This window comes from Tenebrio molitor, chromosome 5 (genome assembly GCF_963966145.1).
Source record: "Tenebrio molitor chromosome 5, icTenMoli1.1, whole genome shotgun sequence".
Classification (NCBI taxonomy): domain Eukaryota; kingdom Metazoa; phylum Arthropoda; class Insecta; order Coleoptera; family Tenebrionidae; genus Tenebrio; species Tenebrio molitor.
In genome coordinates this window covers 18,770,414-18,795,189 of record NC_091050.1, presented here as the reverse complement: position 1 = coordinate 18,795,189, position 24,776 = coordinate 18,770,414, and the positions used below count along the sequence as shown (strand labels likewise).

The window sequence follows — 24,776 nt, the reverse complement described above, 5'->3', positions numbered from 1 at the left end:
ACAGCTAGAGAATAAGTATTTGTAAATATTATTTTACAGGTGATATAATTCCGGCTAATAGCCAAAGCAATTAAGTGCTTTATGGTTGCCTTAATTAAATGTATTTTTTCTACTTTCTTCTCTAAAGTGTCACATTTTGCACTGATAAATAGTGTATAAAACGTCACTTTAAAAACGATTGTTCATTAGTCACAACTTGGTGTCTATTCGGGCGTTTTCGGGATATTAAACACGCTCGAAGTTTCTTTAAACACGGCTTGAATTTTTTGGACATATTTAGCTCTAGATCAAGTTGGTATTTTGACGTTTATCAGTTTCGCATCCGGCGTGAAAGAAAACGTCATTGCAGTGGAATAATTCGTTGTATTTTTCAAATATGGACCTGAAGCCACCAACAGTTTGTATCCTGAGAAATATATATGTATATTCCTATTTGGTATGTTCATTTAGTTTGTATGTTTAAATTAACGTTTAACAAAAAAGTTGCTTGTTTCGTTTGTGTGTTCCATTTGTTAATTTGGTCGTAGAAAAAGTATAGTATTCAACTCGTTTATAAACTTCTCTAGACACTTGTTTATTAAACACTCGCTCCGCTACGCTTCGCTCGTGCCTAACATAAAACGCGTGTCTAAAGTGCCGTTTATAAATCTTGTTGCATAATATACTATTTTGATATTTATTTTAATACGCACTGTACTAGTTATCACTAATATTTTAATTTACTCTTTTCCATCAAAACAGTGAGCACTGTTTCTTGATTCTTTTATAAATTGATGAAGCTACATAAGATATTTTTTCTATAGCAGATGTTAAAGTGTGCTTTTATCTATTCAAATCAAAAGGCCAAGGAGCATTTTAACCGCAAGGGTAGATAAAGTGCTACTTTAACAGCAAGGGTAGATAAAGAAGTTTTTTTATTACCCTAACAACGCTCATCATAACGAGATTTGAAAACCTGGCACGATTAGTAGTATGTAATTAAAAAAGAAGTTTTAATAATAAAATACTATAGAAAAAACAGAATATTATACACGACGATAAAATTTAATTATCTTTTCGACCGTATTTAAAAAACGATCTCGAAGATAAATAGTTATTTTTGTATTAAGTGCGCAAAGTGATTGTTTTTTGTTGGGGCATGAGAATGAGTTTTTGGTCGAGACCGTCAGGTCGAGACTTCAAACTCATTCGAATGCGCCAACAAAACAATCATCTTGCGCACGAAATACAAACACTATTTTTTCTACAACAGCATTTTAAAATTTTTGAATTTTTTAATTTTTGTAAAATTTTCCTTGGATGCTAAAATATTCGTCAAAAAGTTTCCTTGGGTGCTAAAATATAACTATTTTAGCATCCAAGGAAACTTTTTGACAAATATTTTTTCACTATCAAAAATGACATACTTTGCGACTTGATAACGATGCATAAATGTCACGTTTTTTTGACAGTTGTAGAAAAATACAATTTTATCGGCTTGTATAAAATAACTATTATTTATCATTGCTATACATTTTTATTAGCATACAAAAATTCAAGCAAAAATGATACAACGCGAAATCTGTGAAATCTGTGATAAAATAATATGCATGACAGTAGAGAAAATGACACTGCACCCAAGAAAGTTACCCATATTTTGCTACTTGACTTATTAAAAACACATAAAAATTTAAATATCATTTGTTCGATACCTCCTTAGAAAGTGAGTCTGTATCTATAGTTACCAGTGAGTGAAGGTATCTCTTTCGTTCACTTCACTGTATTTATTTTTGTACCTCGAACTTGAAATGAAATAAAATAAAATAACTTCACAAAAAATATTTGATTTTTTTATATAAAGTTGTTCAGTTCTGTTATTTATCTATTCCATTATTATATCTCATTTGCAACTTAGAAATATGTAGTGGAAAATATGGGATTCAATATTTGTCACATGTAAATATGTACAAATGTAAAAATCATCCTCGGAAGAACGTTAAGTTATTCATTTTTAGTAATTTACCTTTGACTGAATATTAATTACTTTTTCATTTGTAAAAAACATTCAACAATTATTTGAATTGTTTTGAGAGAAATAATTGATGATGATGATTAATAACGATATGTTGTTGGTGCTAATAAACTTGAAATTATTTTTGTTCTGGTGAGACAGAATACTGCTTATACATACAATAAATAATAAAACAAAAAAAAAATGAAGCAAAATCATCCCAGAGGCCATTTAAATGTTTAATTTCTCAGTAAACAGAAATTCTTTCGGGCTCCTGAAATAATCTTCATACCACCGCAACAGGTGTTTTTTAAGGACCCTTCAGATTCCACTGACGCAGTCCGATTTAAAATGTTGCTTCTGCTAATCGAAAAAATTTACGCCAAGATCAGTCGACTGGAGACTGGCTGGCCACACTCTAAAGCTCCAAACTATATTTAAATGAGTAGTCTCTCAAGGTCCGTCGATTTCTCCCAATATTTATTAATTTTGGTGTCCCGCACCGCTCAGATGTGAAAACAAAAATATTCATAAAATAATGTATTCAAGTTGCTTATCCGGGTGAAAATTTCTCTTGCCCCTAGCCATAAATTTCGCGGTAAATGCGATCGCGAATTAAATAAAATAAATGATATTCTCGTCAAAGCCGTTCCAATTCTTATGTTGATATTTATGTCACAGCATGATTTACGATGTCATTACAGTTACGTTATGTAGTGAAACTTGTAAATCATTTTAGTAGCGCTTGTGGTTATCGTGCACCTGCAAAAGAGTTTGGAACATGTATCGAAAGAAAATAAATCGATCGATTTATGTGCAAAAATCTAAATACAGGAACGTACACAGAGATTGTTGAACGTTTCCGCTACCATTTGCATTTGAATTTTTTACACCTTGAGTGTGTTTTAGCGCCGCAGTAAAACAACACTCGGTAAACATATCGACAACGTAATGTTTGTAAATTACATAAGCGCAATTCGCAAGCACTGGTCCGAATTTTTAACACAATGGACAATTTATTTTGAATTATGAATGTGCAATTATTATCGGTGACGTCCGTCTTTAAATGGGACAGTACTGGTCGGGCTAATGACTGTTCTGGTAATGGTAATGTTTACAATAACATGGTCTAGTGGTGAGTGGTACAATAAAGTTTTCATTTCATTGTGTACTGGATCTGTTTTAGTAATGCATTTTTTTAGACACCCACACGGTAATAAATATACAGAGTATAAATACAAAATAACTACATATTTCATATTTGTATTTTATGTTATGAATGAAATAAATTGTGTTGATTCATATATATTTTTTTTAATTTATAATGTTGTCCAATAACAAATACCTACAAGACAACGGTTTCAATAGTGCAATAAGAAATAAAGTTAAATAAAGCACCGCTCACGTGGCTAAACAGCGGTCCTAAATAGGGTCTTTGAGGCGCACTACAAATAAATAAAATTCTTGTATATGATACACTTTCGCTGACGTAAATATGTAGCTTTTTTTTAATAAAGCTTTTTCAGCATTTATCTAGTATGTACAGTGCTTCTGCGACATATCAGGCAAGCCAAAGTCCTGAAAAAATGTATGCTCTCTTTTGCTACGATTTTTTTTTATACATACTCTACGCCGAACGGGAAATTACTAAATCTTTGACCTTGATGATCTAATGTTAATGAAGTTTGATATTTGCTGATATTCAAATATCGTAAAATTTTTTTTTTCTTGAAGAATTTTTGTGTGGAAGTTTCGGTGTAAAATTGGGGGGTTACCGTTTAAAAAGAAATAGATTACGTCGTTATGATTAAATAATAATAATAATAACCTGTCCGAATTTTTTTCGAAATGTTCAACGAGAAAGAAAATATGTCCATTGTTTTTCATGTGTCTAAAGTGGACATTTTTTTCCTAGTGTAAAATAATACTATATTATTATACATGTTTATAAGACGGTATATTGTCGCACGCGCGAGTTTAAAGCACGACGAGCGTAGCAAAAATTACAGCCCTTATGAAATCTCGTATATAACGGCTGTTATGGTGGTGTCTTTGATCGTGAAGGTGTGTGGGCGTAGCTTTATAGAAGAAATGAGATCTTGCGAAACCGAGAATCCTATAAGACTAGCAACAGGATTTAGGTAGTCTAATCATTTCGTATTTAATATTTCAAGTTTGTGATGAAAATACATTTCGGAAAACAATAGCAGTACATAACAAGTAATTTTAATAAAATTGCTTTAGACAGAAATAAAGTAAAGGTAATGGTCCACGTAGGACAAAAACGCTGGAATATGGTAACAAAAGAAAAAAAAAACTGCAAGCGTAGTAGCGTCGTAGCATTCTTATTTATTGTATTTCAAAAAAGAAAAGCACAAACGTACTTTTTATTTCTTTAATGTCTATCTTAACTTTACCTTAAATGATGACAACTGTATTTTTTACTTTTTGCTGCTTCCGTAACAACTTTTATCCGATATTTCCTCCCACCAAAGATCCCAACACATTAGAGGATATTCCGCTTTTATATCCTGTTCCTCCAAATCTACGTTTTGGTTTTGATAAGGAAGCGGATATTAAAAATGGTTGAAATCCATTCTCATCGGCTACGTAACCAATAGTAAGCTCAAGGATAGCACGCTTCTCGTTGACATTTCGTCCTGTACACTAGCAAAGCACGGTTAGCAGAATGCAATTTTGTTTCTGGTACAGTTTATTGTTGCTCCTGTAAAATTTTGCATTTTGGAGTTACGTGCTTTGCTAGTGTACACGACGATTTCGGTTAATGTATTGACCTCTCACGGTTTGAATTTCGTTGTCAGTGCCGGGATTTTTTAATTCCCCCACCTCGTACCGTTCTAAACCATACGCGTTGAAACTAAAATTTAAAAAGTGTTGTTAAATTCAGTCTATATTTTTTTACTATGAAATTTTGTACTTACGTGACTTTTACTCACCCAAAATAATAATTTCCTGATCCATCATTGGTTAAATTAAATGCGTGCGGGTGGTTATTTTGGTCGCCAAGAGAATCCTTTCGTGATGGTAAATCTAGATCTTTGATATCTTTGAAAGGCAAGAGTGTTGCTGCTTCTCTAAATATTATGTCTAGTGCGTCTTCGTCAGGTGATTGAGGTCGCCCAGACCCACCAGAAATAAGAAATAGCCAAGCGGATATCAACTGCAAGAAAGAGGTTATCATTAATTTGCTAAGGCCCGGTTGTATCGCGCGTTCAAATGAAATCCTGGGCTGGGAAGGCGTTGGAAACCGTCAATTGTTGTGCTTTTTTAAAGCGTAGATTAATTGGAGCATGTTGACAGTTAACCTAAAATTGAGAGCCAAAAAATTCTTTCTTTTTTTCTTTCTTTGCAATGTTTTACATTAAAAATAGAATATCTTAACGATTCCTATTCTCGAAGCAAATAGCTAAAGATACCCTTTGCTGAAAACAAACATGTTCAATTATGTCCCGATTAAACATAAACGGCGGGAAATTCAAACTTTACACTGTTCTAAACGGTTTAATTTTTCCAACGCCTACTCAGCCCAGGATTTCATTTGAACGCGCGATATAAAGCGATGTCAAGTCGTTGTTAAAGTTAACATAATGTCAAACGATCTGATTGGAGGATATTCAACATTTTATTTGAATGAACCAATCAAATGGGCGGATTTCCGACTTGACGCGTTGTTAGCTGACACGATGTTAACTAAGCTTTATACAACCGGGCCTAAGAATTTTAATAGAAAAATAAATTTGATATTTACTAATTTCATGGTATCTCAGTTGCAGGAGAAACTCGACTGACTAGTCTTGCACACCTGATCATCATTTAATGAATTTTTTTACAACCGCTCCGATAGGAAGGTTATAGTTTATAGTAAAATGTTAACAACTGTGGATGCATTTAAAATGACAAAATCAAAATTACCTTGAATGTGTATAGTCTGTCTCAATTCTAAATTTCCACCAACACTGCATTCTACGTTGGAAATACAACCGGCAACACTGTTTGGTGAAAAATGCGTCAGATTGTATTTGTTAGGTTATCTCTCAATTTCCGTTTTTACAACTCAGAATTTTAGAATAAAGGAAAAGAATGAAAACCTTTTCTAAAATTCACCAAATGAATAGGTTGAAAATCAAATTCTAAAAGCAAAATAAATTTATTAACTAATTTTAATGTTTTCGAATTATTTTTACAAAATAATTATATTGCCAACTATGGTTATAAGAATCCCCAATTTAGAAATATTTTTATTTTGCCAACATAATTCAACAGGTGGTGGAAATTTAGAATTGAGACAAACTATATTATCGATTCACTATGAATGTGGATAAGGGGTGGCTGTGATTTATTCTCATCATGTTGGATAAACTGGCTCAATTTTATATTTTTTCCTATCAGAAATATGACATGATTGTTCCGACATTCAAATTTGAACAATGTTGTCTAATTCAATTTGATGAAACAATTATTATGGATAGAAAACGGATATACAGTTTTCCGTTAGTACAGCTGTGTTATGCAATATACCATATTTTTTTAAATAAATATTCAAGTTCGACTTTCAGCGGCATTTGATTATGATTCAACTCGAAAAACGTTCAAACTGGCTACGATGTTACCGTTTCCGTCGCCAACCTTAATTGAAATCAACCTAACCTAACACGAAAGCTATCAATTTCTATTAGGGAATTTTATTTGTTCTGTGGGTACCAGCAACAATGTTACCAGATGTCATAGCCACCTATCCACATTCATCGTGAATAATCGATTCAAATCAACGAGACATTTTTTTGTTCTTGTTAGGAAAGCCCACTTTGATTTCGGAGAAAGAATTAATTTTCTAGTGCTCGATACAGGTCATGAAAAAATAAAAATGTAATGTGATTAAACGACCACGAAAAACATTATCCAATATTCCAGATATTCGGCCGGTTTTGCATCACTCGTCTTCAAATTTCGGCCTCTACCTGAAAAATGTTCTTACTCATATGAACATAACTATTGTTCTGGTGAGATAGTACATCGTTAGCGATGTTGTAGAATACTGCTTATACAATAAATAATAAAACAAAAATTTTTTTTGAAGCAAAACCATCCTAGAGGCCATCTAAATATTTAATTTCTCAGTAAATAGAAATTCTTTCGGGCTCCTGAAATAATCTTCATCAGAGTACCAGCGCAACAGGTGGACCCTTCAGATTCTACTGACGCAGTTCGTTGTTTGTTCTTGTTGCTTCTAATAATCGAAAAATTTTACGCCAAAATCAGTCAACTGAAGACTGGCTGGCCACACTCGAAAGCTCCAAACTATATTGAAATGAGTTGTCTCTCAAGGTCCCTCGATTTCTCCCAATATTTCAATTTGTATTTTGTATTATGAATGAATGAAATAAATTGTGTTTATTCTACAACTTTTTTAAATTTACAATCCACAATCCATTTATAATATTGTCCAATAACAAATACAAGACTACGGTTTCAATAATGTTAAATAACCACCGGTCACGTCGCTAACAGCGGTCCTAAATACAGTCTTTGAAGCGCACTACATGTAGGACACAAAAAACTTGAAATAAAATCCTACTATATGATACACTTTCACTGACGTAAATAGCTTTTTTTTAAAAGCATTTTCAGCATTTCTCCAGTACAGTGCTTCTGTGACATATTATTATCAGACAAGCTAAAGTCGTGAACAAATGTATGCTGTCCTTTGCTACGATTTTTTCTTATACTCTACGCCAAACGAAAAAATCTTTGACCTTGATACTAGTCTAATGTTGACAAAGCTTGATATGTGATGACGTTCCTTTAATTTGTTAATACTATCCCACCTCCACCCGGCGGCACGGCAATTTTGCCGGAGTACATACACTATTACGGATAATACTATCAAGTAATAGTGCAGTGCTTATCAACATAATTACCGGCGTCTCGCCTCCACATTTTGACTTTTTTGTGTTTTATGTTCTGTGTCAATGTTAAGGAATTTCCTCACGATGTGACATGAGTATAATAATATACCTTTTTGAATTTCAACCACCAATGTGTTTTCTAAGTCCAAAACTTTTAAATTTTTAAAAAGAGATTGCGGTACTATTCCTGTTGCTGAAATTATAAATGGTAAAATCGAATTTTTTTCTAAACACCAAAGATTTCTCATAGCAACGGAGAGTTCTAAATATTTATTAATTTTTGTATTATATGTCTGTGTTATATTGTGTGAATTTGGAACAGCTATATCTAAAAGATATGCTTGCTTTTGTTGTTTATTTAAAATAATAATGTCTGGTCTGTTATGCTGAATGTGAATGTCAGTTAAAACTGTGCAATCAAAATATAATTTGTAATTGTCATTTTCTAAACAACTGTCTGGTTTATAAATGTAATGTGGTTGTGTATCCTTTAATAAATTGAATTTAACTGCTAAATTCATGTGTATAATTTTTGCGAATATATCATGACGTTTTTTATATTCGCTTTGAGCCAAAACGGTGCAAGAAGAAATGATGTGTTCAATGGTTTCCCCTTCAGTTCCGCAAATCCTACATTTATCAATGATCGATTGTAAACCGCATATGTGTTTTTTATATTATTATTATTATTATTACACAAAATAGAAGCTAAGACCGAAGTCTATTTAGCTCCCAGATCAAAACGGAAAAGTAAATAACTATTTCCGTAATTTCAATTTCAATTGATCGCAACTGTAAGGTCAGTTATGTTTATGGTATTACAAAAATGAATCTTTCATGGTAAATTTCAGATTTGCCAAAGTTCATTGTTACCAACAGATTCAGTCATTCTTGATCATACCGCAGTACATAACAATTAATTTTAATAGAATTGCTTTAGACAGAAATAAAGTAAAGGTAATGGTCCACGTAGGACAAAAACGCTATAATATGGTAAGAAAAGAAAAGAAAAACTGGAAGCGCAGTTTTTATTTCTTTACTGTTTGTCGTAACTATACATTAAATAATGACAACGCAATTTTTTTTGCTGCTTGCGCAACAATTTCTATCCGATATTTCCTCCCACCAGAGATCCCAACACACTAGACGATATTCCGCTTTTGGGTCCTGAAGGTCCAGCTGCTTGTGATAAGGCACCCTTAACGGATATTAAAAATGGTTGGAAACCATTCTCATCGGCTACGTAACCAATTGTAAGCATAACGACAGCACCTTTCTCGTTGACATATCGGGTAATGTATTGACCTCTCACTGTTTGAATTTCGTTGTCTGTACCGGGATTTTTTAATTCCCCCACCTCGTACCGTTCTAAATCATACGCGTCGAAACTAAAATTTAAAAAGTGTTGTTAATTTTGGACTTATGTGACTTTTACTCACCCAAAATAATAATTTCCTGATCCATCATTCGTCAAATTAAATGAGTGTGGGTGGTCATTTTGGTCGTCAAAATAATCCTTGATTGGTGGTAAATTTATATTTCCCAAATCTTTGAAACCAAAATGTGTTACTGCATCTGTCAGTAGTCGGTCTATTGGGTCTTCGTCAGGTGACTGAGGTCGCCCAGACCCATGAGAAATAAGAAAAAGCGAAGCGGTTATCAACTGTAAGAGGTTATCATGAATTCGCTATTAAATTTAATAAAAAAATAAATAAATTTGATATTTACTAATTTCATGGTGCCTCAGCTGCAGGAGAAAGTCGACTGACTAGATTTGCTTCCCTGATGATCATTTTACGGATTTTTTTTACAACAGCGCCGATAGGAAGGTTATAAGTAAAATGTTAACAACTGTGGATGCACCTAAATTTGGACAACAAAAACATTAGGTACGACGTTTCAAAGAAAATGTTGTTATGAAATATTACAATTATAAAATCAATATTATCTTGAATGTGTAAAGATAAACGTTTTTGTCCTTGATAGGAAATCTCACTTAAAGAAAAATTGGCACAAATGATTTCGGAGAAAGAATTAATTTTCTAGTACTCGATACAGGTCATGAAAAAATAAAAATGTGATCCATATAACTGCATACATACATACATAGATATAACGGGTATTTTTTAAATTTGGCGTCGAAGTAGGCGTTGAACTGTCGATTGTCAACGCACTATATAGGTAAACGGATCATGGATGAGCTCTTTAAATCTTACGCTTTTACACGAGTGGTGCGATCTCAATCGACTCTCCAACGCCTACTTCGACGCCAAATTAAAAAAAAAACACCTTTACATACATACAATATTTGACATTTAACTTACGTTTATTGAAGAAACAATAAAAATTAGATCAAATTGTTACTTATTTATATTTAAATGTTTATTATTATCCATGAATCCGAAATCGTATGTCGTTACTTGAAGTGCAGGCTCCAATAAACACAGCTTGAAAAACAGGTTAGATCTCGACATATCAATCGCAAAGACATACGGATTCAAATCCATGGATGACTAGATTACAAAACAATTTGATCCCTCGATCTATGTAAAGTGTGATATCAAAAAAATAATGAATTAAAGGATCACAATAATAATAATTAATGGTGACACATTTTCAAATTTTTCAGTTCTAAACCTTTTTCACGGCGTAAGATTATATAATTGCAGAATTCAATACTAAATATCCAAACGTTTTTTCGTCTTTGTTACTTGCTTCAAATTTTAATTTAAATTTAAATTTTGTATTTTTGTAAATGTAAATAAACTAAATGTAAATAAAATATGAGAAATTTGCCATTCTAAAACTTTATTTCCATGTTTTTGCAATGTTAGAAAATATCTAATATTTCAAATGTCAATTTTTCATTGCTGGATTTGTGAAAATGAAATAATCACCAAACAGGAAAGGGTGGGCACGTTATTATTCAGAAGCAAGACACTTAATTTTATAAATTAGGCAGAAACATCAAATTTTTGTGTTTATTTTTTTTATTAAATTTATCTTAATGAAACACGTACCTAATAGTTATTTACACGCAACGAGTGGATTATAGACATTTTTTACCGCACTTTAATAAAGTCTGCACAACGAAGCTGCAGACCGCGGTACACAAGTGCAATAATAATTGTAAGCATTATGTATTGTCACCCTAGCACCGTAGGAACTACATAACGAGCTTGTTTGATTGACATTTTTTTCTCTTCATTTAAGGTCTAATACCACACGCTGTTAATAGCAAGTAAGTATTTATTTACCTGTCCGAATGCTTGGGATGAATTGGATGTACCGTACAGTGATAGATAAAAAAATTGAATCATGATCATTGATCATTAGAAACAATTGTGAATTTTTTTTATTTTTGAATATGTAATATAAAATCAATTAAAAGATGAAACTTGTCCAGTTATAGAAAAATAAGTATCAATCTAATTATTGAATTTGTTGCCTAAATGGTTAAATATAATCCGTTTATAAATTGGTTTTCCTTTTATTTCTTTAACTTACTTACATCGAAATTTGCAACTCATCGACAATGTGGTGTAATAAATAGTATATTACGAGTATATCAAAAAGAGTAGAAGTGAGTCTTTTTGTGGTAAGCCCAGAGATTGAAGACCGAGACGAAGTCGAGGTCGAACTGAGCGAAGCACAAAAAGACAGTCACAATTTTCAAATTTTAAGGCATCAGTAATTCCTACTTTCCTTGTAATATTCTTGGTACTTGAAATTGCCATTTAGTCTACAACAATATCTACATTATCCGATCTACTTTCTGCAAATTTCCAGGTAAAACTTTCCCAAAATGGCGAATGATCGCGATTTGTAATTTTTAGTATCCTGAACTTTTACTAAGATAGTAGAGCCCAAATCTTCGATATCTCCCATTGTCAAATTGGTGATTTTATTGCATCGAAAGCGGTCACACCTAGTGACAAGCGGTCATACCTAACCTACAGTAATAATTTATAATTCTTCCTCTAGCGAACTCATAAAATTTTACCTATGTAGCCAGATACTTTTCACAGGAGCAATTATGTAGAAATCGTACACTTTTAGTCCGGGACTGTGGTCAGATTAGGGTACGTTTATGTTGGAGCTACGATGAGCGATTAAAGCGGCGACAAGAGCGAATTGCCATTTGAAAACCATGGCAGTTCGCTCTTGTCGCCGCTTTTATCGCTCATCGTAGCTCCAACATAAACGTACCCTTAGATTTGCATTGAAGTTGCCGTGCATTTAGTTTTCAATGGTATATCGGACGTCCTTCAGATATTCGCTAAATACCATCCATGGACACGCCCACAACGGGCGGCTCGTCTTTAACCACAGTGGAACCTGTTAAATATTGGGTAATAATTTCGTTATTTCGCTTTTTTAGAGGCTTTTTTTAATGGGAATAATTTAATTATTAAATATTTCGTGTAATTGATAAATAAATCGTGACAAATGCTTCAAATGACCTTATATTCGACTCGATCGAGCCGCCTATGGACACTTTTAGTCCTAGGACTTGAAGTACTTCTGCTCAGAAAAAAGAAGCCATTTTAACCGTTTCTATGGAGATACACAAAGGCACGATTTTCGACCCCTTCCATCACATAAACTGTAGTTCTAGCCAACACTTGCTCCCACTAAAGATCCCACTTCCTCGTAAAATTATAAACCAAATGTTTTGAAACTAAAATTTAAAAAATGTCTAAACTTTTCATGTTAATTCCACTCACCTAAAATAATAATTTCTTGATTCATCATTAGTTGAGTTAATGTGGTGTGGGTTGTCCTTTTAGTCCTGTAAAACGTCACTTCCTGGTGGTAACTTTATAGGTATAACATATTATTCCAATTTATTTCTTTATACAGAGCGCCCAGAAATGTGGTAGCAACTTTTACACAAAGTGTCACAAGATGGCACTTTCGAAAAGCCAAATTTGCTCAATCTTGCAACATTCAATTTTTGAATTTTTTCAAAAGAATATGTTAAGGAGGTTTTCCGAACAATTTTTACCCCCGATTTGTGCACTAAAATTTGTCGAGATGTTGCTCGAAGGGTTCAGTAATGCATTGAGCATAATGGTGGTCAATTTGAACATTTTCAATTAAATTTGAATTTGAATGTTTTAGGTTTGACAATTCTTGACATTTATTTATCTCAATTTAGATAGCGGCGATGCCATGCATAAAAAAGGTCTCTGTAAAAAAGTGTCATCTTGCGGGACCAATCGAAAAACTTGCTAGAGTGCATTTCAACGAGAGGTACACAGGCGTGGCTACCGAGATGCGCCAGATGTAGGGGAAGGGCAACCCAAAATCGAGTGCATTGGCGTAGTCCAGTTTTATTTTTGTTTTTACTTTCACAACACAGGAAATATCAGATTTTCACAACCGGGATTAGAAATCAAGTTGTATGACATAAAAGAGAAGACGGTGAAGAACAATAACCTGGCTGTGATTTGCGACAAAATGGCGAAAAATCAGCTGTTGAAATGAAATTAGACAATTCCCTGAAAAGTACAAACTAACGCCGCTACTGTCTAGGTAAGCCACGCCACCGTAGACCGAAAAAGATTTCTACGCAAGTTTATAGACGTGTACCTCTCGTTGAAACGCACTCTACCACATTTCTGGGCGCTCTGTAGCAAAAAAATACAAATATAATTTTAAATTATATATATTTTTTTCGTTTATTTAATAAAGTTTTAAGCAAAATAAACAAACATGTAAATATAAATTCCATGCGTTATGGTAGATTTTTGTTAGGCGTGTCTTATCGCTTCTAGCTCCCCCTACGGTATTATGAAATAAAGAATTAGAGAGATTCATAAATGCTGCTAGCAGATAAGAAATTACAAGACACACCCGCCAAAGGTCTTTGAAAATATAAGGCAATTTTTTTGTTATTAAAAGTTGAAAAAGAAAACTTGGCATGTAAACGGAAACCATTCAATTTTAAATTATTTATATATTTTTTTATTTTATAATTTAAGAATTCTTCTAGGGTTCAACATGGATTTAAAAGACATTATTCAGCTCCGCGCCAACGACGAACATTCCAAAAGTTTATTTTAGAATAAACCATAGGTGAAATTTAAAGAAGTGATTGGGTTTTCGTTCAAAATTGTCGCAAAAATTCAGAAATTCAGATTCAATCAAGATGATGGTTTGATGTTGCGAAAAAGAGTTAAAACGTTATCCTTGCATTAAAAGTTTACTTTCGATAAAATCGCCAACCTGTTTCACAACATTACATTTTTATACAAAATGTAAAAAGTGACAATGTAAGAATTACGACTACATTTATGTATTAGTAATCAGTAGCATAATCCTTTCAAATTTGAATTATGGTGAGCATCTCAAGGAAGATTTGTTAAAAAGTGCAACGTCAGTGTCTGTTGATGTTGTGCGTGTTTGAATAAATGATTCTCGATTGTAACAAAGCCAAAGGAAGACACTTTCAATGATGTTCTAAACTTATACTGAAGTAAAATTATTTCCTTGGGATTTTGCGTTTTAGTAATTTTTTTGCACGTCTAGTATACTATGTTTTAATCTTATCTTCAACTACATAGTAAAACGACAATTACCATAATTTTGAACCTTTTAAAGCCAGTTAGTTAACTCTCCGATAAATACAAAAATCATGCAATGTGATTGGTTACTTTTTAGCGTTTCTATAGCAACGGTTGATTTAACCGGACAGTTAGTTATTGGGCCGTTTTAGAAACCGGGCATTAATCGATTATATTTTTATGCAATGCACTTTTCTTGTAGTGATACATCAACGTTTTGCTTAAAAATGTTTACAAGGTTTAATTTTATATATTTTTGTAGATAATTGCATACCAATAGTTTTATATTTCAAGAGTTCAATTTTAGACTTTTGACATTTATTGTTTCATAAAAAGATTAGTTTGATTCATTTCGCATTTTTTAGTCGATGTTGTTTTAAAAGCTTTATTGACAATATGATTGTCAGTGAGTGTTTACGATGTTAAGTGCTGCAGTAAAATTAATCTGCATCAAATGTTTTATTACGTTTCGTGAATCAAATAAAGTGATAAGAATTTGTTGATGGTATATTTCCATGTCATTTCAGTGCAGTGATTAAATATTTGATTTAACTACGTGGAAGGTCACCATGGCTTACTGAAAAAAAATTCTACGATTGTAGTAAATTTATTGATTTTTAATAAAACATCTCTTTATAGTACCACTGGAAATACGTAAAAAGCTATAAAAAAGTGCGGTAGCGTGTCCATATGCCACCACGTGCATCGAAATCATAAGAGTGTATTGACAATAATTCAAATAATCTCGTAATTTTGACTTCAGGAAAGTCAAATTTTATGTTTAGGTTGTAGAAATAAATATTGTATGAGACTTACGCGTAAAGTGTTTTTTTTTTTAACTCAAGGGCTTGCCGTCAATTTTCCCATTCGTGAAAAAAATAGTGCTTTATGCACTTGTTGCATATTGATTTCAGGAAACCGTTTGGAATCGAATGCAGATTGTAAAAGCTCTGAATAAGTGCACAAGAATTGTAATATATACATGTTTATTTTAAATTAGTCAAAAAAGTCTTCTCATAACTTTGGTGGCACTCATTTGTTTCTAAATTACGTGTTTTGGTGTGTAGAAAATTTGGAAAAAGCTCTTTTATCACCTGTTTCCTTTCACTTATTTAGCAAAGTGTTTAATCCACTTTATTGGTTTGAAAAGGCTCAACCTCGGTTCCAACTGATATATTTATTAACAGTTTGATAATAATCAGTTTTGAAGAATTTTATATTCTTCACTTTAACTATTTTTAAGAGAAACCATAAAACGAAACGAATCTTAAAATCACATTATAAATATGTTATTCTAACGGAAGTGTGTTAATAAAAACACTTAATGCATATTGGATAATATATTGGTTTTACGATTTTTTTGTCATAAAAAAGTACTTTGTAAAGAAAAGTGACAAACCTTGAGCTTGCTAAATCTATCCTTCATGTTTTACATTCAGTTATCAAAAATAGCAATATGTAATTTTATTTCTACTTTTGATAAAAATTCACTGTAATTGCAATTATTGTAGTAGGGACCGCGAGGCTTGGTGCATTGAGGGACAACTGCAGAGTGTGTGGTAGGGTAGCTTAAAGCTTAGTGACAAGAGCATCTTCCCGACTCCACATTGTTCGCTATACCATACCTACTATCAATTTGTTGCTGGCGAAAATATAGAACAGTAATATCACCTGAACCACCCATATGGCCACTCTTTCTACGAAAATGAGTAAAAATCCCGGAAATTATCGCAGAGCTATGACCGTATTTGATGAATGATGAACAGTGCCACCAGTTGATGGATCAGTTAATAATTTTATACCTATCATTAGATAAAATATAATTTGTTTTAATGGTATTTCAGAATTATTCGGGATTGATAACATACTTTTTCCGTAATGAAAAATCCGGCTAAACTTGTCCTCATTGTGGCTGCATCGTTTTTATCAAATTGCCTTTTCCTTGTATTTTGTACGAATGTGGATATTCGATTGTATTAGGTAATGGAGAATGATGCACACCTACTGTTTTCTTCAAACTACATTACTTAAACTCGGTTATTTTTCAATTTATCTTCGTGTAAAATGTAACATACATTTGCGTAATGATTGTCACATGCAGCCGATGTCACACAAAGTGACGAATTACCACATGACTGTTGAAACGAGAGGTGACATTTATATAAAAGCTTGTTTTTCAATTTTCTATAAAATTCTCTTCCTATGAATTAAAAAAACCCATGAGAAGTTTATTCTGATTAATGTCTACTAGCAGAATGCAGCATCTAGTTTTTTTCGTCTCTGCTTTCTTCCAATCTTTCATCTTAAAATTAGCCCAACGTATAGTAAAGACGTTTTAGATGTGGATTGACAAGGTCACTTAAAAGTTATGATTGAACTGTACGTTGGCGAGAAATCTGTCATAAATTCCAAATACGAGCCTTGTAAGCGCGCCTAGTTAGTTTTTTTGGTAGTGCCAATTTAATGACAGGTCCCCAATCCAGATAACGTTCCGACAAAACTAATTTTTTACTACACGTCTTATAAAAAAATTGCAGTTGTCTGCAAAAAAAAAAATAAAAAAAATAACTAGACATAAATTCTTTTAGAAAATAAACAATCAGAGGCGTAAGTAAACCATTAACGGCTTTATTAATTTTCATTGAATTGCTCAATTGCTTCTTTTTCAAGAGGAATATAGGTACCGGATGTTTCAAAAAATATGTCCTCAGGAGTGGTTGTCATAAACAACAAAAATATCAAAAACGTGCGGCACAGCTCTACATTATTGGAGACAGCCACAGAATTACAGTGCTACTATTGAACTGTGTATTCCTACGGGAGAAGGGCATGGTCACGGTGACTCATTCGTATAGGAACCGTGCTCAAATCTTGATTTTTATGAAACTGTCGATAGAGACCTCTATTTTGAATCATCACTGTTCAGGTTGGATGGCTCAAGTTACGACATACGCTTACAATGTTTTGTTTCTCATTGTCGCTCTTGACCATGGATTTTTAGAAACATCTTTTACTGTTGCACTAATTTGCATTAAATACTCATTAAATTTTATCTCACTCCTCACATGGATTAATGAAATTAAAATAACAGTAATGTAATTGTTAAAATTGACAACACTAAAATATTAATTAGCAGTTCTAGTCTTTATTCAATGTAAAGATAAAAAAAATCTGCAGTTTTACTTTTATCTCTGTTGCTACCCAAAATGCAATAAACTGCTCTTAGAAAAATGAGATTAATTATGTTTGATACCAGTACCGCTGATTTACTTTCTGTATCACGATTTTGAGGGATTTGTATAGGATAGTTTATTATAACCATATTTCATGTGAAATTATGATTTAATAAGTAAATAAACGCCGGAATAAAATTCCTAGACTCGCCAAAGTATCAGGTGTAAGAAAACTTCCTGTGAACTCTCTGGGCCAACTCCCGACCTAATTCAAGAGAAGAGCATCACAGTTAAAAAGTCAACCGAAAGCAATACAAAAGTCGACGAAACTCTCTTTTAAATAAAGATTTAGGGGTGTAGCAACTCGACTCGACTAGTCCGCCCTTGAACCAAATAAACTCTACTGACCTAAAATACATTCTACCCTTTTTCCGTGAGACTTCACCCCCCAATTTCATTTTAATAATCTATAGCCCCACGACGCAACACTCATCGATCCTTGGAAGTTTGCGAGACGGATACATAATATCTGATGTTGGTTCTTGCCGGCAATAAATAAAGAAAGCGCCATTAGGCGCCTTTGCACAATTACAACTTCTTAAAGCTCGCGGCGGTAATTTTCGAGAACTTTCTCGCTATGTCGCAAGGTGTATCAAAAATGGATGAGGCAGTGCGATAAAGAAGATATAAGGGTCGGCAAATAAATACATATTTATTAAACGCATTTTCATGCTTCCCGGCTTCGTAAATTATTGATGCGGTCATAAATACACACGAGGTTCTGAATTAAACGGTTGCGGTCGCAATAATTACTTACAGCATTTGTTATTCGCGAAGACATTAAAATGTGATAAAACGCTGGATTTGGGTTATTATTACGTAATTTATTGCAGTCGATTGTCGCCCGAAAATGGATTCGGTGTTGCTGGTTTCCTCTCACAGTGAATTTTAATTTGTTGATAGTTTAATGAACGGTTTCTGCGGCAATGTTTTTGGGTTAATGTGGTCGGGAAAGCGAGCGTAGAAAGCGGTCAAAATAGTCTTCTTTTTTTCGATTTTCCAGATTTTCTTAATTAATAGTTTGCTGTTCTGTTTTCGTAAGAACAAGGACGGTGTTTTAAAATGTCTAGCTCAAAATGTATAAATTACAAATTCTCTTAAACACAATAATTACTATCTGAAGAAATCGTAGTAGGCATCTTTTCAATTTCGGATGTTATACATCGTGGTTCTAAATCTTCATTTCTATCAATGAGAGCTAATCTAGATTTATTAAAAAATATGATAAAGAAGGTCGTGAAAGCTTACTGTTGACCACAAATTTATTTCAACACTCGTTATAGCGCATAATAATAGTTATTTACATTAGAGTACGGTAGGGGTATTTTACAGCACGAAAAGTAGGTTTCAAGCACTCGGCTTCGCCTCGTGCCTGATTAGTTTGAGTGCTGTAAAATACCTACCGTATGACATTTGTAGTAGACTTTTCGGCTGACTAAATGTTTTGTTTTGCACTTTTTTGCACATTTTTACGAAATAATAAATGTCACACTTTTTGACATACAGAGCTGCCAACTCGATATTTGTATTTTCTCTATTACGATTATGATTATTATTTATTAGTCAATAAAAAAAAAGAAACACATTTATCGGAAAAATCATACATGTAAACTAATGTATGTATTTACTTTCAAATGGTACAATGTGTGAAATATAGGTATTTAACTGAGACAAATGATGACAAAGAGGAATAAGAGAAATGTTTGTAATAGCAAACAAAAATACATGTCGTTTTTGGTTTTAAATAAAAATGTGTAGGTATTTTCTCTCAAGACAAATTTCAAATAAGATATTTACAATAGAACTTTCTTTGTAATTTTCTGGAACTTAAAACGATGGTGTATTATTTTATTGAAAAAATCCTATGGATTTAATTAATGTGCCAAGGTCTCATCTGTTCTTATACTTTTTGCAACCGTATTAAGTAAGACATTTTTTGTTAGGTGTAAATTAAACAAAATTGCTGAAGACTTCAGTAATGAAAAAATAAATCTTGCTAATTATAATCATTAATAATAAATTGTCAAGGAAAAATTAAATTGTTAAATCAATTTAAAATGATTCTAAATGATGAGTGGTAGAATATAGACGAATCATCCTTAAATAAATTACGTTTACACTTACGTAACATGATCTTACGTTTTCTATGTTACACCTTTTTGCTGTCTGTTATGTTGTGTAAGTTTATTTTATCCGTTATGTTGCTAATGATCCTTAGTGGTCAATGCAAAATTATATCTAATAAAAACATTTTCATTAAATTATTTAGAATTTTTGTTTACAACATTTTCTTTGATTAGCGAACTTGATAATTTGTCATATGGAATGGAGTTGAATGTTATTGATTCTAAATTTTGTTTTTAAATTTTACAACGAAATTTTTCATTTTCTGATTGTACATATTACACCAATAATACAGGGTCATTATAAATGATTGTCCCATCGCAGTTGGCGTTGAAAACCCACATAAATTTGGGATGTGCCGCTAGCTTTGCAACGTTAGAGAAACTAGTAGACAAATTTCCACTACCGCCAGCAGCGCTACCTATCGGCGATGCTAGTCTCACTCATGTTATAAAGCTTGCGGCACATTCAACTACGTCACCAACGCCTTCTGCGATGAGACTATCATTTATAGTGACCCCATATTTCTTGACTAGATTTATTCTTTGTAGTCTGTGTTAGTACATTTTAGTTAAAATTAATTTAATATTTAAAATAATTTGTTAACATTTTATTGTGTTTTTTTTTTTAATTATTATTATATACGACAGCCTCACTACAATCAAAGCACCATCATCATTCGATCAGTGAAGTTAAGCAATACCCCGCGTGGTCACAGGTGGATGGGTGGCTTCCGGGAAGACCTTTCTTTACAACTTCAACACTTCATAGCTTCATTACGTGATTGCAGAATTGTCTGAAATCCGTAACGTTGCATGAATATGCTCCGACTTGGATCTTGTTTAAAAGTGGGCGTAATGCAAAAAAAGAGTAATATAAATGTGCTTTACAAAGGAAGTGTAATTACTTGATAGAAATATCCACACCTAACAGTAAATAAACCCGACCTCGATGCCGTGCCCCGTTTAATTTTATATTACGTCGGTACATCAACACACTTCCAAACTGCCCAAAAGACAAATCTAAATTTTCAATTTTCAGCTTATAGCGTATTTTATTCCGTGAGCACAAAGAATCTTTCATTGAAGTGATCTGCGACAAAATATTTGTATTTCAGAGCTTTACATTACATTGTACCGTGAACGATGAATATAATATTCTACTTCGTTTGTTGTTAATTTTACAAATTTCAAAGTCTTTTAATGAAACAGACTTAAATATAAGCAATTGAAAAAATTGATGATCCTTTTAACACCGGGTCTTTGACCCAGCATAGTTCAGTTTATGGTGACTGTCCTTTGCTCTAGACGAGAATGATAATTGTAGCAATTTCTTGTCTTTTAATTTTGGCATCACATGCTAAAATGCTATTTAAAATACTAACAAACACTAATTCAGCAGCCAGAATAACACAAACTAATTAAAATTTTAAATACAGATAATTTATCTTATTTATTAGGTAAATGAAGAGGAAATTTATTTGAAGTTTATTTTTGTGCTGTTAAGATTCATTGAGATAAATCAAAGTAAATATTTGATGTGAGGAATTACATTATATTGTGTAATCATTGCATTCGCTGTGCAGACTAGAGGTTAGGTCTTGGAATTAATACTAACGTTGTTATCACTAGCACACATTTATACAACTAATTTAATTGGATAGCTAATATTCTGTAAGTTTTTCTAATGAATTTCACATCTTTCAAAATGGATAATATAATTTTTTTGGCGTCCGTTATAATATGTGATTTTTGAATCGATCCAGAAGCGTTAAAAAAAGCCATAGCGAATCATTTTTTAACGCATTTGCCTTAAAAAAAGTTTTTTATGAACGCAAGTGAATGAAAAAACTAGTGTATTTAATAACGGAAGCTAAAATTTTTTTGTATGCAAAGTAAAGTTTCTTTTTTTTTTACTTGGCGGATTGCTCACTCGCTTCGCTCCTGCGGCAAATTTTCGTTCTCGTAAAAAATGTATTACTTTACTTACTCACTTGTTACATAAATAACTATTATTAAATGCCAAAATCAATTTTATTAGAATGTTGCCAGTTTTATTTTGAACAAATTAAGCATATTGAAATCTCATTAAAAGTATTGATTTATTAACACTGGCACTTCTACAACTGCACGTAAATAATTTATTTATATCTATTAATTCTTAAGCACCTGTAGAGACATTCCGCCATATGGAATCTTTATAAAATGAGTAGAATGAGTTTTTTGTTTTTTTTAAAGAGTTCCGTTTTGAGGAACTTAAAAATAAATATTTTGATAAATTAGTCTACTTTTTTAATTTCAAATACGATATGATGTGTATCAAATAAAAATTATTCATAAATCTAAAAATGCATAGACATTTTAAGTCCGATTTAATAATTTATCAAACATTTTATTTTTTTTTTTGCTTTTGCTCCATTAAGAATTAATAACTGCTCTTAGTTTAATCTAAGAATTTTGTAAATTATTTACTTTATCTGGTTACAGTTATATATTAGTCTTAATTAAGCGTACCAGGTATACATAGTTTGTGATTTTACTTCTGCATATGCGTGGTAAAACTGCAAATGTCAGTCGACCAATTATTATCTAATTCGCATAAAATATCACAACTTTTGATTACTTCGCCAATATTAGGTCAGTCGCAATTTCCATTTTATTTGCTATTTCATTCGTTTAATAGTGACAGTTATTCAGTTTTAGATCAACAAAACTGCAATTAATTGCACCAATCATGACCGAGCCACGCTTCATATTTTATTTATTTTAAGGCAGCCGGAAACGTGAGCTTGTTACCTTTATCCACCGTTGTTTAGTCGACATTTACTGGAAAAATTAAAGCCAGCGTTCCAATCATCGACCCACTTCGAATTTTCCTCTTTTCTAACCACCTGTACCGGGGTATTTTTATCAAGTCGTCCCTAAAAATAATCACGGCTGATAGTTAATTAAAAGGGAGATACAGTCCTCACGCTTATTATTAATGAATTTTCTATTTTTAATACGATACGATAAGGGACTATCAGTTTGAGGAAGTGTTTAATTGCAGGACAAATCCACGCTGATGGGTACCGGGGAGTTATGTATATTGTTACAATAATAATAAAATAATGACGGAGGTGATGTCATCGATTAAAATTAATGCCGAAGGAAAATTAATGGAAACATGCGGGTGATGCGCTCCCAACAATGTACACGTACAGTCTGAGCTAATTTAAATGTCAGCGGTGGCGGCAGCGTGGTGTATTGGTGGTTGCGTTTGGTCTACTTGGAAAATTTATTGTCAGACATCGGAAACTGCGCATTAAAAAATCGTAAAAACAAGCACGCTACTGTTATAAAGGAGTCGTAATTATATGCACTCTTAAGCACATGCATTTGAATATGCAAAATTAAGCAATTGGTGTGTTAAATGTCTTCTTTATTACTGCCGCTGGCTTCCCTTTTGAAATGTGTAAGACTTGGTTTTTGCCCAAGGGCATTATCCGCTCAATTTTTGACAATTAATATATCGGTCCCTCAGTACACGTTGAATTAGACAATCTCAAGTACAGTCGTACGATGATCTACAATTGACTCACCTCCACCTTATTCAGTCATTCAAACGGCAAAGTACAGGTCCGGACTCGAGTTTGCTCAATTGGGACGGTACAAACATGTTTTTAAAATTCGCTTACAAAGTGTTTTTTAAACATTATTTAAATTAACTGAACGAGCGTTCCGAGGAGCGTTCTTTTATTTGCCACGAGAAGGTCGTCCTAATAAAATAAACAATAAATCAGGACCCTCCGAGAACTTCAACAAATTCTTCGGTAATAATTCTCCTTGACATGACGACATGACGATGAACTCATCTTGTTCAAATTTTTGTCAGTTTTAAAAAACACAAAGAATTTTTATTTTACAATAGTTCGTCTTTTCTTCTATAGGTCTTCCTAAAATTGATAAATAATGCCTCCCAGACCATTCGTTCTGTTAATTCCTCCGGATAATATACCTACTATTGGTTTTGGTTTTGGTTTTGGCCTGCACGAGTTGTGGAAAGAATTGTTATTTATGACAAGTCGTAAATATACTATTTACAAACATGGTTATCACATTTCGTCGGGTTCAGTTGGTGATAGCCTGGTTTTCCCAAAAAATATAAAGCTTCTGGTGTCGAATCTTCTTATCAGGAAATACCTATTTCGTGTTTTCAACACCACCCATTTTGTCAGCCAAGTGCTGCAAAACAGGCCGAATACCTGAAAACTCACAGCGCACGAATATTGAATAACAGTTTTCGTATTCTTTAGGCAAAGTCTTAAAAAACATTAATTTAATGTAAATTTTGAGGTTATCTTTGACAGATGTCAAGTTAGGTATATAACCGGGAAAGTTTATATATTTAATTATGTACTACTTATGGTATATGGTATAACCCGGTTATGTATCTCTGGAAAGGAACACGAAAACCCTTTTCCTCTTTTTTAAACCATTCAGGCTGTCAGAATTTAAATTGAACAAAACTATGCTCTCTTCTTTCTATATATTGATATTAATTGATCCAATATTGATATTCACATTGATTTTGATATATTGTTTCGTCGTTTGGTTACCTAATGATTTAGGACACTCATTATACTGTAAATCAACTGATATTGATTTTTTCTTCATATCACTTCTGATTGATATTTAGTAGAAAATAATTTTTCAAAAATAATCTACATCAAACCCGAACCTACAGCTAAAACCTTCCTTCTTTACGTAGTAAGTTTAATATGAAAACCACCTTCAAATTACCAGAAATTCTAAGTTTTTGTAAGAATAACTGTTTCCTTCCAGAGACATCTACAACATCCTATTTGAATGTCTTCATCAGAGTTCTACTGTGAAAGAAAATTTAGAAGTGCAACTGAGATACAAATACATCCACAAAACATAAATCTGAACAG

General features: G+C 32.7%; 2 protein-coding genes and 1 long non-coding RNA gene across 7 annotated transcripts in view; 1 reads left to right on the top strand and 2 right to left on the bottom strand.

The window, feature by feature from the left end:
• The window catches only part of LOC138130067 (adenylate cyclase type 6), a 366,957-nt gene that overhangs the window by 7,340 nt on the left and 334,841 nt on the right, over positions 1 to 24,776 (top strand). Inside the window, exon 2 of one of the 4 annotated variants that reach the window (XM_069046422.1) lies at positions 11,131 to 11,158. The exons of the other annotated variants lie outside the window; for them this stretch is intronic. The gene's annotated coding sequence lies outside the window, so the exon portion shown is untranslated. The remainder of the gene's footprint in view (positions 1 to 11,130; positions 11,159 to 24,776) is intronic. 4 annotated transcript variants of the gene reach the window in all.
• LOC138131370 (uncharacterized) lies at positions 8,932 to 9,804 on the bottom strand. The gene is made up of 3 exons (XM_069048334.1): positions 9,646 to 9,804; positions 9,357 to 9,580; positions 8,932 to 9,305 (listed from the first exon to the last, which is right to left on the bottom strand). Exons 1-3 carry the CDS (start codon positions 9,652 to 9,654, stop codon positions 9,023 to 9,025), a joined length of 516 nt encoding a protein of 171 aa, XP_068904435.1. The 5' UTR covers positions 9,655 to 9,804; the 3' UTR covers positions 8,932 to 9,022.
• Positions 12,092 to 23,529, bottom strand: LOC138130073 (uncharacterized). 2 transcript variants are annotated; one of them, XR_011159492.1, is made up of 4 exons: positions 23,424 to 23,529; positions 22,639 to 22,763; positions 12,381 to 12,736; positions 12,092 to 12,255 (listed from the first exon to the last, which is right to left on the bottom strand). It is a non-coding gene; the product is annotated as an uncharacterized lncRNA (long non-coding RNA). The 2 variants fall into 2 exon arrangements; XR_011159491.1 differs by having other exon boundaries at positions 12,092 to 12,736.

Excerpts from the sequence above, each read along its gene's own strand:
- LOC138131370 (XM_069048334.1), bottom strand. Across the intron at positions 9,306-9,356 it reads TCAGGAAATTATTATTTTGG|TTTCGACGCGTATGATTTAG; the intron begins GTGAGTAAAAGT and ends TTTAAATTTTAG.